The sequence below is a fragment of the Gloeophyllum trabeum genome, assembly GCF_000344685.1.
Source record: "Gloeophyllum trabeum ATCC 11539 unplaced genomic scaffold GLOTRscaffold_00005, whole genome shotgun sequence".
Classification (NCBI taxonomy): domain Eukaryota; kingdom Fungi; phylum Basidiomycota; class Agaricomycetes; order Gloeophyllales; family Gloeophyllaceae; genus Gloeophyllum; species Gloeophyllum trabeum.
In genome coordinates, this window is record NW_006920414.1 from 2,059,463 (window position 1) to 2,072,277 (window position 12,815).

Genomic DNA, 12,815 nt, shown 5'->3' on the forward strand with positions numbered 1-12,815 from the left:
TGCTGTTGGTTCGAGTTCATTGAAGCATCATTTTTGAGGCGTCCAGGTTACGTATGGTCGCCCCGGCGCTGGCCACTCCCATGCGAGCGATGTAGAGTCATTCAGGTCCACGCTCGTAAACCTTCCGGAAGGATGAAGAGCACGTTGTTATTATGCTCAAACTTTGCAGAAGCAGATACGCAGGCTTGCATTGATGGTGCTACACTAAACCCTTGATGTCCAACAACCGACAGAACGCAGTCAGCCATGGAACGTGCGATTGCAGCGGTACAGACTACATACAATCCGACGAAGACGAAGGCGAGTACGGCTCAAAACTTTCCCTGCGCTTTATTGTTGGCATTTTGGACGTGATGGCTCCGTGCACTTGGGTTCCCGACGCCTCTTGTCCCGGCGGTTTGGCAAGGCCTCGGACGAAACGCGGTAAAGTGCTCTACATCCTCTGCGTTGTCAGTCCTCCATGCGCCGATAGATTACTCCTCGCTCTCCCTTCGATCACCAGGGAGCCAATCGAATCGGAACGCCGAACCCGTCCGCCATTGGTCGGTCGCTCGACTTGCAGCGTTGACTGGTCGTCTCGATGCTGCCTACAAGTCCTTCCTGCATGCTCCATTATTGGCTCGCAACTTGATAACTCCGCAATCACCCGTTGGCGCTTACATACCTTCCTGTCCAGTCTCTGCCTTGTGCCCGCCACTTCGGCGTGGCTTGTACCCGCACGGTCCCCAACCATCCACGCTGGCAAAACACAAACAGTCCTCTCCAGTTCTTCTCCAGCCGCCAGTCTTCTGGCGCTGTTGGGAAGTACAAGGAAGTACATGTATATATCGTTATCAGACGCGTTCCATTGACAAGAATCGCCGGAGATAGTCATAGCAATGCCCATCTAGCATCGGTGTTGGGGAACCGCCCAGTGGTGTACTTGCGCCTACTGCTATTGGCCGGCGGGCTAACCAAAGGCAGCAAGTGTGGGATATGTTTGACCCATGCTGCCGCCTGGAAACTGCTCGACTGCTGTCTCATCCTGGAAGACAGCCTTCAAGTTCGCGGTTCGCACGTCCTGCCCATCATGCCTTCTGTCCGTCCACTGGACGTTGGCACCAACTCGTGCTGGTCAGTACGCGTCTTCTCTGGCGGACGTCTCCCCGGCGGGTGGGACTGCCTCCCCTCATCTGCGCACATATCGTATGCAAACCATCTCTGTACTAAATAGCACAGGCTTCATTGTGCGTGGTAAAGCTGGAGGCCAAGCTTATCTGAGGAGCAGTCGGGCAGATCAGTGATCTTGCCTATGCGTTGTCCAAGTTGATTGTGATTGTCTGTCGGAATTGGATTTATGTACTGTATCTCGTCGTCGCGAGGATCTGCAGGGACGTCATCTCTCACGGTGATCGAGGATGATGGGATGTTCGTCATTCGACGGGCGGAGATGTGTGTTGTATTATCGATGGTGGAAGACCGAAGACGGGGTGCGAAGGCGGGATGTGCATGCGGTTACGGGGGCACGCAATATGTACTACTAGGACCCCTGAAAATACCGATAAATGCCGGTGCGAGACTCAAAATTTCCATGTCTGGATTGTCTGAGGCTCCCCCCCGCATTTTTGTCCGGATAAAATACCGGCCTCCCGAAGGGGCCGATTTTTGTCCGGACTAATGCACCGGCGTCTGAAAAAACAGAAAAAAAGGTTTTCTCGCCTATCAATTCATTAGAACACTGTACAATGTATCAGTAATCGTACTAGGACTCGAATGCAGTCAATGAAGCGACAGAATTCACGAAGGCCGCCCACTCCCATCAACCATCCTCCTCCCCATCCGAGTCCAGATCCTGGAGTGCGGCATTCATTTTGCCTTTATCCCAATCCAATCCTTGGGATTGAATGAGATGTCCACCTCTTCCGTGAGGTCAATGTCTGCCACGCCCTAATGTGAATCCCGCTGAGACTGCTGTACCCCATATGAATGAGCTCAAAGTGCACACGTTAAGTATTGTGGGCGTCGTCCATGCTTCCAGAGTCATGTAAAGTGGTGATGGTGTAGGGAAACTTTGACGATACAGCGTACTGATCTCAGCCACATTCAGCCACTGGACATCGGAGCCCGTTGTGCTACATACTAGAAACTATATATCACAGTGCAAATAAGGGCTACACGAGGCTACGCGACGGGACACAATGACAGGTTGGGACAAACCTCAGCCATAATTGGGTTAAAATACATGTACTACAAAGGGTAAATACATTGGGCCAGTCCGTTGCCAACTTGCCACACAGCCGTGTCCGGACTGTAACCGGCATGGTAGCTCGGTCATGACCGGTGTCCGGACTGTAAAATCGGGATGGCCGGTTCGGTCGTCCATCCTTGTCCGGATGGCGTCTGGCATGGAGGGCTCGAGACCGCGATTTTTGTCCGGACTGGCACCGGCATCTAGCGGTATTTTCAGGGGTCCTGTACTACTATACCGTATGTTCTCGATACAATGCCACCGCGGATCTGCCTGCACGCGACGCGATATCGATATGGACCAGTACATGATCATGATGTGATGCGATATATATTATATATTCACCCACACTCACCATTATTCGCACAATATCTGAATATACATACCTCTGTCATTCGAGGTCAGGCTGGGCAGGGTCTCCTTACAAACGCAAGCACTCACGCAGAGGTTAATCGACGGGTTATGCTAGGCGCTGATTCATTCCGCGCGCGAAGCAGGACGTGTGAGCCGGAAGCAGCAGCACATGAGGCTACGACACGACACTGCGAGAAGGCGCGCGGGCGGATTTAGGCGCCACCTCGCACGAACGTGTCAGCCCGTCCCTGTCTCTGCTTTCTGCGTGCGTTGAAAAGACATTGATACGGAACGCCTGCTGGGCCCGAGGACACCGAGCAGACGAGAAAATAGCAGTGGAGCAGGGCTTACCCTCGTCGTCGCCGCACAAACGCCTGCGCGCACTGTCGCCACCGGTCGCGCTCGCTTAGATATAGGAAGACGCGATGTCGACAGGATCAATAATGAAACGTTGTCGGTAAACTGTAACGCCCGGGGTCGATTCGATTAATGTCGACTGCCAGCCAGCTGCGTTCGACGTCTTAATTCCCCCTCCATCCTCGGCTCGTAGTGATTCATTGCGTGCTGATAACAAAGCCCAAGCACATGCGCGAGACAAAGGGAGCTCCAGGGCCGTGTGTAGAAGACCGGGGGACCGAGCAAGATAGGTGATTACCGTGTGCCAAGCGGCGTGGAAGTAGATCGGGCATGTCAGTGGCGGTGCGGTGTCGCCAAGGAAGGCGCGTGCCAAGCGCTTCGCGAAGCGCACCTGCGATCGCGTCCGCATTCGGAAATGCGCTTCCTCTCTCGAGCATTCTCGCCGGGCGGTGGCTGGACGTTGCTCGCGTGCGCCTCCGTGCTGGCGCGCGCAGGACACGTCGCGGATGCGTGGGGGATCCCGATTGCTTGGATGGCGAGCACGCTGGGTGGTCCGGGCGGCCGATAGCGACGTCGGTGCAAGCTCCTTGATGAATGATGGTGCAGCTGAAGATCTCGCGCAAGTGCGGCGGGCGGGAGCTGCGATTGGACGAGCAGCCCTCCCCGAGCACGCAACCCGGCCTGCTTGACAGAATGCAGGTAGCGAAGCAGCACAGAAGCTGATAACGCGCGTCCGACATATGCGTCCCTCCGCTATCGCCCGGGCACGACGCCCAATCCCGGGCAGGGGCACCGCCATGGATCTGGCGGGGGATCTCCCGCGGTGGAAGAAGACAAAGAGGGGCGCCCTAGATGATGGAGCGCGGAGTGAAGGACCCTCGGGTCTCCCTTGCGGACTGATCGCTTGGAAGAGCGTGCATGCGAGCCTATTTTCGTACGCTGCACCGACTCGGTGGGCATGGAGCAGGCTTCACGTCTTAAGAACCGCATATAGCCAGGCCCAGCAGCCTGATAGGCCGTCCACCCGTCCCCTTTCTTTTCTTTCAGTGCTCCGGATCCTCGCCATGTCCACTCCTTTGGCGTTCCTCAGCACGCTCCCCGCCCCGCCGCCGGGCACGTCCCTGGGCGACCAGCTCGCGGAGCAGGTCACCGACTCCGGCCGCTGCCGCACCCTCCTCGACTGTCTCTGCACCACCGACAGCCCCGCCCTCTGGTCCCCCGACGCCGCCCGCCCCGCGCTCCCCCACCGCGCCCTCCACGAATTCATCTCCTCCTTCGCCCTCCCCACCTCGGGGCTGCACCCCAGCCTCGGCCCGAACGACCGCGTCATGGTCGTCCTCCCCACCGGGCCCGAGAACGCCCTCGCCCTGCTCGCCCTCGCCGCCTACCACACCTGCGCGCCCGTCAACGCGAGCTGCACCGCCGCCGAGCTCTGCGAGGACGCCCGCCGCCTCGGGGCCAAAGCCGTCGTCGCCACGCCCGACGTCGCCGAGCGCCTCGAGCTGCGCAAGCTCCGCGCCGCGCTGCGCTGCGAGGTCGTCTTCGTGCACGCGCGCCCCGCGGGGCCCGCGGGGCTGTTCGACATGACCGTCATGGACGAGAGCGACGACGACCGGACGTGGGACGTTGTCGATCGGCGGGAGCGGCGCCCGTCGCGGCTGCACGCGCTCGACGATCAGTCGCTCGTCCTGCACACGTCTGGCACCAGCGGGAAGAAAAAGGTAAATAGACTCCCGATTGCCTTTCCCGCGCGGACCGCGCTGACGCGGTGACAGGTGGTGCCATACAGCCTGCGCTCGCTGATCGTCGGGACGTGCGCGGTGATCAAGTCTTGGGATCTGCAGCCGGGCGACGTGAACAGTGAGTGCTCCGCATTCAAATGATCGGCGGTGGCGCTGATCCGTCATTCCAGTGAACATGATGCCGCTATTTCACGTCGGCGGCATTGTCCGGAACCTGTGGGCGCCCATGTTCTCTGGCGGCAGCGCGATCATGTGCGCCGGCTTTGACGCGTCCGCGTTCTGGCCCATCGTCGTCGAGCGCGGCGCCACTTGGTCAGTTGCCTGTGCCTTCCCGCCCGCTGGCAATATTGATTTCGTTCATTCAGGTACTACGCAGCGCCGACCATGCACCACGCCATCCTCGCGTCCAGACCGGATTCCCTCGTCCCGTCGCGCGACACGCGCATGCGCATGATCGCAAACGCCGCCGGCGGGCTCCTCCCCACCCTCGCCGCCGAGCTCCGGCGCACATTCGGCGCCGTCATCCTCCCCTCGTACGGCATGACCGAGTGCATGCCCATCGCGTCCCCGCCCACCACCTACCAGCTCGACCGGCCCGGCTGCTCCGGCGTCGCCTGCGGGCCCTACCTCTCCATCCGCGACCCCGCGGACCTCGAGCGCGAGCTGCCCACAGGCGCCACCGGCGCCGTCTGCGTGCGCGGGCTGCCGACGTTCGACGGGTACGAGCTCGCGCCCGGCGCGCCCCTCGACACCTCCGCGTTCACCCGCGAGGGCTGGTTCGACTCGGGCGACATGGGCTGCATGGACGCGGACGGCTACCTGTACATCACCGGCCGCTCGAAGGAGATCATCAACAAGGGCGGCGAGGTCGTCTCGCCGTTCGAGATCGAGGAGGCCGTCGTGTCCGCCGCCAAGGACAGGGTCAAGGCGACGCTCGCGTTCTCGGCCGAGCATGATGTCCTGCAGGAGACGATCGCCGTCGTCGTCGTCCCCGTGCCCGGCCGCCCGCGGATCAGCCTCGCGGACCTGCACGACCTGCTCAAGGCGAACCTGCACCCGTCAAAGTGGCCGTTCGCGGTGGTCTACATGGACGACCTGCCCAAGAACAATGCGGGCAAGCCGCTGCGTATCAAGCTCGCGCAGCGCCTGGGTCTTGGGTGCCTGACCGACGACACGCCTGCTCTCGCGCGCCATTTCGAAGCCACCGCCCCGGACAAGAACACGCCGCTGTCGGAGCCCATTCCGTGCAAGCGCGTGTCGCTCGACCTGTCGCGCGTCGAACAGGCGATGCACAGCATGCTTGGCGTCCAGGAAGTCGCTGTCAGGTTGAAGAAAGACGGCTCGCCCGAGGCGCTCGTGTCAGTCGACCTGGACTCGGGCCTGGACAGTGCCAGCGTCCTCGACGGCCTCACAGACAAGCTCGACGGGTACTGCATCCCCAGCCCCCTGCACGTCCTCACGGAGCCGCTCGCCAAGACCGCCGACGGCGCGGTCGACTTTGCGCGCATCGAGGCCGAGATCCAGGCGCGCGCCGCGTCGCAGCTGTCGCCCACCGCGCTCGTCGTGCGCGACGTCATCGCGCGCCTGCTCGACCTCGACCCCGGCGCGGTCACGCTCGACTCGGACTTCTTCCTGCTCGGCGGGAACTCGCTGCTGCTCGGCCGGCTCGCGCACCACCTCCGCAAGGAGACGGGCGCCGCGCTGCAGGTGCCCGCGATCTTCACGAACAGTAGCGTGCGCGGCATCGCGGCGCTCGTCGAGGAGCAGGAGGCGCATATGAGCAAGACGGCGCTCAATTCGAGCAGGGCGAGCGTCGTGGAGAAGGGCAGGTATGATTTGAGTGAGAGTAGCAGTATCGATTTGGAGAGTTTGGGGTATGGCGCGAGGGAGCGCGGCAGCCGCGGGCAGACGCACCCCGTCTCGCTCTTCGTGCAGGCGCTCCCGCTGATGTTCTTCTACCCGCTCAAGGCCGCGTGGACGTGGACCGTGATCGTGTTCATGCTCTCCGTGTTCGGCAACTTCATCGACGCGGGCTACTGGATGAAGATCGGGTGCCTGCTCGGTGCGATTGTCACCGCGCGCTTGTCGGCGCGTATTATCTCCCCCGTCGCGGCGATCCTGTTCAAGTGGGCCGTCATTGGCCGGTACAGGCCAGGTACGTACCCGATGTGGGGCTCGTACCACCTGCGCTGGTGGATCGTCAACCAAAGCCTGCGCGTCGCCGGCCGCGGTGTGTTCTCGATGCACCCCGCGCTCGAGCTCCTGTACTACCGGCTGCTCGGCGCGAAGATCGGGCGCGACGTCAAGCTCGACAAGATGGCGCGGCTGCACGAGGTCGACCTGCTCACGCTGCACGACGGGTGCCGCATCGACAAGGCGCTCGTGCGCGGCTTCTGCGTCGAGCGCGACGGGTTCTTCAAGCTCGACCGCATCGTGATCGGCGAGGGCGCGGTCGTGAACACGTACACGCAGATCTCGCCGGGCGCGTCGATCCCCGCGGGCGCGGTCTACGGCCCGCACGCGTCCTCGCACGAGGAGGCCGCGTCGGATAAGAACGCGAGCTGCAACCGCACGATGGCGCGCAAGCCGCACGCGGCGCTGCAGTGGCTCGTGTGCCACCCGGTCGTGTTCCTCGTCAAGTTCGCGAGCTACCTCCCGTGGTTCGCGGCGCTGTTCGCGCTGCTGTCGCAGCCCATCGACAAGGAGAACCTGAATACGCTCGAGCTGGTCATCAAGTGGTTCGCGAGCCCGCAGCGGATTATGTGGCATGCACTTGCGAGGGTCATCCGTGTTGTGTTCCCGCCGCTGATCCAGCTTGTCCTCGGTATTGCGGTCAAGCGCGCTATGGGCTTGAACAAGGAGGGCCTGATGGAGCAGGCGTCCCAGTGGACACTTGTTCGTCGACAGATTAATCACTCCCTGCTCTCACAGCGTGACCTCAGCCGTGCGTTTGATATCCTGGGTACCCATTATGAGATGACGTCGCGGGTTTTCCGCGCGATGGGAGCCAAGATCGGCAAGCGCGTGTACTGGCCTGGCTCCGGTGTGTACTGTCCCGATCCGGAGCTGCTCGAGGTCGGCGACGATGTCGTGTTTGGCTCGCGTTCTGAGCTGTTCACGTCGGACTGCATTGGGGCTGAGAGGATTGTTATCAAGAGCGGCGCCATGATTGCAGACCGCGTTGTGTTGCTTCCTGGCACGACCGTTGGGAGGCGCACGGTTATGGGGTCGGGCGCGCTGGGTAAGCGTAACGGCGTCTACGAGGATGGGTCGGTGTGGATGGGATGCGACCACGGTGAGGCGGTATGCTTCGGCCGGGGTGGTAAGGATGTCAGCGGTGACACCATCACACCCTTTGGGAGGGCGTTCTACAGGCGTGAAGCGCCGTTCTTCGTCTTCCCGTACCCGATGCTCCTTGCGATCAACCTGCTTACCGCGGGCGTCTGCGCTGGGTTCTGGTCTATGGGTGCTATTGCTGTCACGCAGGCGCTCAATCAGCTGCGAATCCACCTCCACCACGTTCATCTCTTCGCTGAGACGTGGTATCGGTTCTTTGTGCTCTTTGGTATGATCTCTGTCTTCTTCGTCGCCGCGCTCAATATCCAGGCCTGGATCGCCTTGAGCTGGGTGATCTTGACCAAGTGGATCGTCATTGGCCGGCGGCAAGAGGGCCAGTATGACTGGGACAAGAGCAACTACTGCCAGCGCTGGCAACTCCACCTCGTGCTGTCTCGTATCTTGCACAGGAGCTACGGTAACGGTGGTGTTCTCGGAAATATTACCGGCTCGGCCTACATTGTGTGGTTCTACCGGGCCCTAGGCGCCAAGATCGGCAAGGATGTCGCTCTGTTCGCTGGCGGGAGGGTCGGGTTGATGACCGAACCTGACCTCCTGGAGATCGGTGACCGCGTCTGTCTGGACGACTGCTCGGTCGTGGCCCACATCAATTCTCGAGGGAACTTTTCGCTCAACAAATTGAAGATCGCGGATTCGTGAGTTACTTCAGAATACTGCCGGTATTTAGATTGACTAACCTTGTGTCAAGATCCGCCATGCGCTCCGGGTCTCGTCTCCTGTCTGGAGCATCCATGGAGGAGAATTCGATGCTGCTGGAACACACCCTCCTGACCTCGGGAGAGATCGCCGAGAAGGACTGCGTCTACGCTGGGTGGCCCGCGAAGCCCATCGATTACTTCCGCCTGGCCAGGTTCTTCAAGCCGTCGATGCATCCCCGTTCCCGTCGCCTGCCCAGCTACTACGACCTCGAGAAGCATCACGACGAGCTGGAAGGGGAGAAGAGGCGTCTGGAAGAGATGCTGCAGAAGACAGAAGACATGATGTCAAGAGTGCGGAGAGGGATGAAGGATATGAAGGGCGAGTCGCGCAATGTGTCCCGGAGGTCAAGCCAACGCCAACTTCGACTGCCGTCAAACCAATAGATCATCGCTATCGTGCAACATAGAGGATCGCTTTCATCGCTATAGTTTAATTCTTTCTTTCGTTCGCCCATTTGTATATGCTGCTGTGCCGCTTTGCTGACATCTTTCGTTTAACCTAACCTACGCTTTATTGTCGTAACTTACATTCTTTCGCCGGCGAGCTTTCGTTTAACTAGATTGCATTTCAGTCTTTATTTCGTCCTTTCCCCTGTTGTATGTGCTGAGCATCAGGGCCAATGTAGCCATATCCATCTAGACGTGGAGGTCCGAATTGTTAGAGATAGAACATACCCTGTAAAATGAAACGAGTCGTCTGTTAGATCACCCTATACCGCTTGTCCTCTGAGAAGTCACCGATGAGAGCTCGTTGGCATGACGATACGTCTATCAAGATGGGATGAGAATTCAATCGGTTCGACGCGACGCGTACATGGGGGCGAAACGGGGTCTGCGTAGCTATGAGAGGTGCGCAAAGCCGACCCTGTTGCTTCCCATGTCGAACACGGTGTACACGTTCTGCAGGAAGACGTCGCCGACGATCCAGAACTCTGAAACTCGCAGCTGAGCGTGGACGGATGGAGAGGGAAGATCGGAAGCGACGTACGCTGGTTCGCAGCCACGATGCCGCCGACGCAGTCGGGCGCGCCTGGGGATACGCGGCCGAGGTTGAACGCCGCGGGGGAGATATCGAAGGTCGTGCCCGCGAACGTGAGGCCGACGGTCGGGATCGCATCGCAGGGCACTGGCCCGGGGGGGGGGCATTCAGCTCGCGCGTGCAAACCAAAGCGAGGAATACGCACCAGTGAAGAAGCCCATGCCGACGGAGAGCGTGGCGTCGCGCGCGCCGGGGATCTTGGCGTAGAGCGCGCGCACGGCGACCTCGTCGCCGACGACGAGCGTCGTGCCCGTGTCGACGATCGCGTCGAGGCGGCCGACCGCGCGCGTGCCGTTCACCGCCGCGCTCTGCACGTCCACCTGCCAGTACCCCTGTCGCGCACAGCACATCACACACCACCAGCGCACAGGAACGCGAACGCGGACGCACCTGGTGCGTGACGGGCGCGTACGCAACGGCCCCGGTGTACAGCCGCGCGTCGGCGCCGCCGAGGAAGAGCTCCGCGCCGTCCGCTGCGAGCTTGAACGCGAAGCGCGGCTGCGCGGCCGCGCGCTGCGCGACGAGCGACGCGAAGACGGGCGGCGCGGCGTAGCTCGAGATGTGCGCGTACGCCAGGCCGAGCAGGCCGTCCGCGGGGAACGCGTCCGTGCTGAAGCCGGCGGAGTAGGTCTTTGCGGCGCCGAGGCGCTGGTTCGTCGCCTGCGGGCGCGTCAGGGCGGGGGTGGGGAGGGGAGGGGAGGAGAGGGGGGAGGGGGACGTACGGTGAGCCCGGCGACGGAGACGGTGTCGCTGTACTGCTCGCCCGTGACGGACGAGCCGTCGCCGTACATGAGCGAGAAGCCCCTGTGCGCGTCGGCGGCGGTGGTGCTGCGCGCGGGGTCGTAGACTTTGTGCCCCGCGCAGTTGGCGCTGCAGTTCGGGCCCGGGAGGAAGAGGTCGCTGCTGCCCGTGTCAAAGTCCACTGGATTCCGTCAGCGGGGTCAGGGGCGGGAGAGGGAGAGAGGGGGGGCGCACCGGTGTAGGTCTGGGGAGGGGTGCCGACGGCGATTTGGCCGTACCAGAGCTCTGCGTGAGCGGTGTTTGGGGTTAGGGCGGAGAGGTGTGGGTAGGGGGGTAGTACAGACCTCGCGAGTAGTCAGCCAGCGGGACAGAGCCGGTGTCCCGCCTCGCCGTCGTGCCCTTGGCGCTGTCCAGGGGGTGCTTCGCGCCCGTGTTCTTCTCGTACGCGACGAATCCTCTGCGGGTCTTCCTGCACGCGCAGGGAGACGGCTGCTTCAGTCGCGGGGGTTAGGGTGGGAGGGAGGACGGGGCGGGACGCACGCGGTGGCGTACGCGAGCTGCTTGCGCAGCGCGTCGGCGTTGACGGTGCCGTCTGCGTTCATGATGCGCGCGCGCTTCTGGAGGGCGATGCGAGTGCCGGACTCGGGTGTGGGGGAGGCTGAGGCGAGCAGGGGGAGCGCGAGCAGGGAGCCGAGGGGGAGACGCATCTGGGGCTTTTAGAGAGATCGAGGTATTCGGGGAATGTGATGGACACGGAGGGACTGCGAGGACTGGTTTATATTATATCCATTGGTGGGCCACCTGGCGGGCGGGTGACCGCACGTGAGGAGGAGGACAAAGGCTTGTTGTCAGCCGCGATCAAAGTGTCTGGGAGATGCGACAAGTCTCGTCCCAGTCTTGGTTACGACGGCTATTGCAGGTAGAATGCATCCATGGTGCTTGCGTGCTTTCTTGGGGGAGCCAGAGCGTTATGAGTCTCGGGTGTTTCACAGTCCCTTGCATATCATTCTCGGCGAATATACAGAGCGATTCGGCGGGCTTTGTCCTGGGCATATGGTGTGTTGATTCATGGAAACGGAAGAACGGACTCGGTCGAAAGCAGTCCAAGACGCTGTCGCTTTCGAGCGTCTGGGGTACCACAAGACGGATATTTCAGCGAATATCATCTCCCGAGCGTGAAAGATTGTGGCGAGAAGAGAGTCTCCCGAAATGGCAATCATAGTCGTTCGCTAGCGCTGAGCAGACGCGTTCTTGCAAGCCTCGGTCTGGAGGACGTCGTTGTGTGGCGGCTTCAATTCATGGTCTTTGCGTATATCAAACTCGCTTGATCCCCGGCTCTACGCATACACGCATGCCGCCTTTCGACACGTCGCAGGCAAACATGACGAGCAGAGACAGCCTGTTCCCGTCAGCGTCGATCGGGCGGGGCCAGGGCCTGCACATCCAGCGCGTGTCGTCGCAGGAATCGCTGACTGCGCACCCGCTTCTTTCTCCCAGCTCGCCCAAGCACGCGCAGTCCCCGTCCAGCTCGTCCCTCGACCTCCCCAGTCAGCCGGGCAGCCCGGCCCCGCGCTACGTCCCGTACACCCCGAGGCAGCGCGTAGCGCCCACGTCCGCCACGACCGGCGCGACGATGCACCCCGTCCCCCCGCAGCAGCCGCAGCAGGGCGGCGCGACGACGAAGCTGCAGCTCATGAATCTCAAGGCCGCCGCCCAGAATATCGGCTTGGACGGCGCGAGCGTGGGCTGGGCCATCCTGGAGAAGCTGGAGAGCATCACGGACGGGGACGCAGAGTGGAACGACGTATGGAGTGCGCTAACGAATGGAAAGGTGTGCTGCCTGCATTCTACCCGTGCTTAATTAACAGCGGACGACTCCCAGGCAACGCTGCTCCTCCCGCTCGAGCCCAACACCAGCCACGACCCGATCACCGTCGACGTTGTCGCCGACCACGTCGTCCTCTGCGACGGACCCTCGCGCAACGACGCGCCCGTCGTCTTCCTCTCCGGCCTGCGCGGCACCCTCACAGAGTACGCTTCCCGCCCTCTGCACACGCCCCACCTGACCCCCCTCCAGCGAATCCCTCACCGTCCGCTCCTCCCTCTCCCCCGCCTCCGCGCCCTTCCGCGCCATCCTCGACCCCGCCACGCGCGCCGCCGCCCTCGCCGCCCTCCCGCCCCTCCCGCCCGCCCCCGCCCCCGCGCCCTACCCCGCCTTCGCCGTCCCCGCCTACGCCCCCGCCCTCCCCATCCCCCCGCGCCCCGCCAAGCCCGCGCTCCCCCCGCGCCCCGGCCCCCGC

The 12,815-nt window shown here is 62.0% G+C and overlaps 3 protein-coding genes across 3 annotated transcripts in view; 2 read left to right on the plus strand and 1 right to left on the minus strand.

Annotated features, from left to right (window-relative positions):
- Positions 1-4,002: 4,002 nt before the first annotated feature.
- GLOTRDRAFT_115850 (acetyl-CoA synthetase-like protein) lies at positions 4,003-9,278 on the plus strand (the record flags this gene model as incomplete). Its single annotated transcript, XM_007867195.1, has 6 exons — positions 4,003-4,659; positions 4,714-4,798; positions 4,851-4,992; positions 5,046-8,672; positions 8,726-8,887; positions 8,933-9,278. The coding sequence occupies 6 exons, from the start codon at positions 4,003-4,005 to the stop codon at positions 9,117-9,119; spliced, it is 4,860 nt and encodes a 1,619-aa protein (XP_007865386.1). The 3' UTR covers positions 9,120-9,278.
- Positions 9,279-9,575: 297 nt separating this feature from the next.
- Positions 9,576-11,222, minus strand: GLOTRDRAFT_40476 (acid protease; the record flags this gene model as incomplete). Its single annotated transcript, XM_007866649.1, has 8 exons — positions 9,576-9,673; positions 9,724-9,861; positions 9,920-10,106; positions 10,165-10,434; positions 10,497-10,696; positions 10,750-10,800; positions 10,860-10,984; positions 11,056-11,222. 8 exons carry the CDS (start codon positions 11,220-11,222, stop codon positions 9,576-9,578), a joined length of 1,236 nt encoding a protein of 411 aa, XP_007864840.1.
- Positions 11,223-11,896: 674 nt separating this feature from the next.
- The window catches only part of GLOTRDRAFT_121068 (uncharacterized protein), a gene marked incomplete at both ends in the record, with an annotated part of 4,111 nt that continues 3,192 nt past the window's right edge, over positions 11,897-12,815 (plus strand). The window contains 3 exons of the mRNA XM_007867196.1: positions 11,897-12,346; positions 12,398-12,546; positions 12,593-12,737. Of these exons, the coding sequence (XP_007865387.1) occupies positions 11,897-12,346; positions 12,398-12,546; positions 12,593-12,737 (744 nt within the window). The remainder of the gene's footprint in view (positions 12,347-12,397; positions 12,547-12,592; positions 12,738-12,815) is intronic.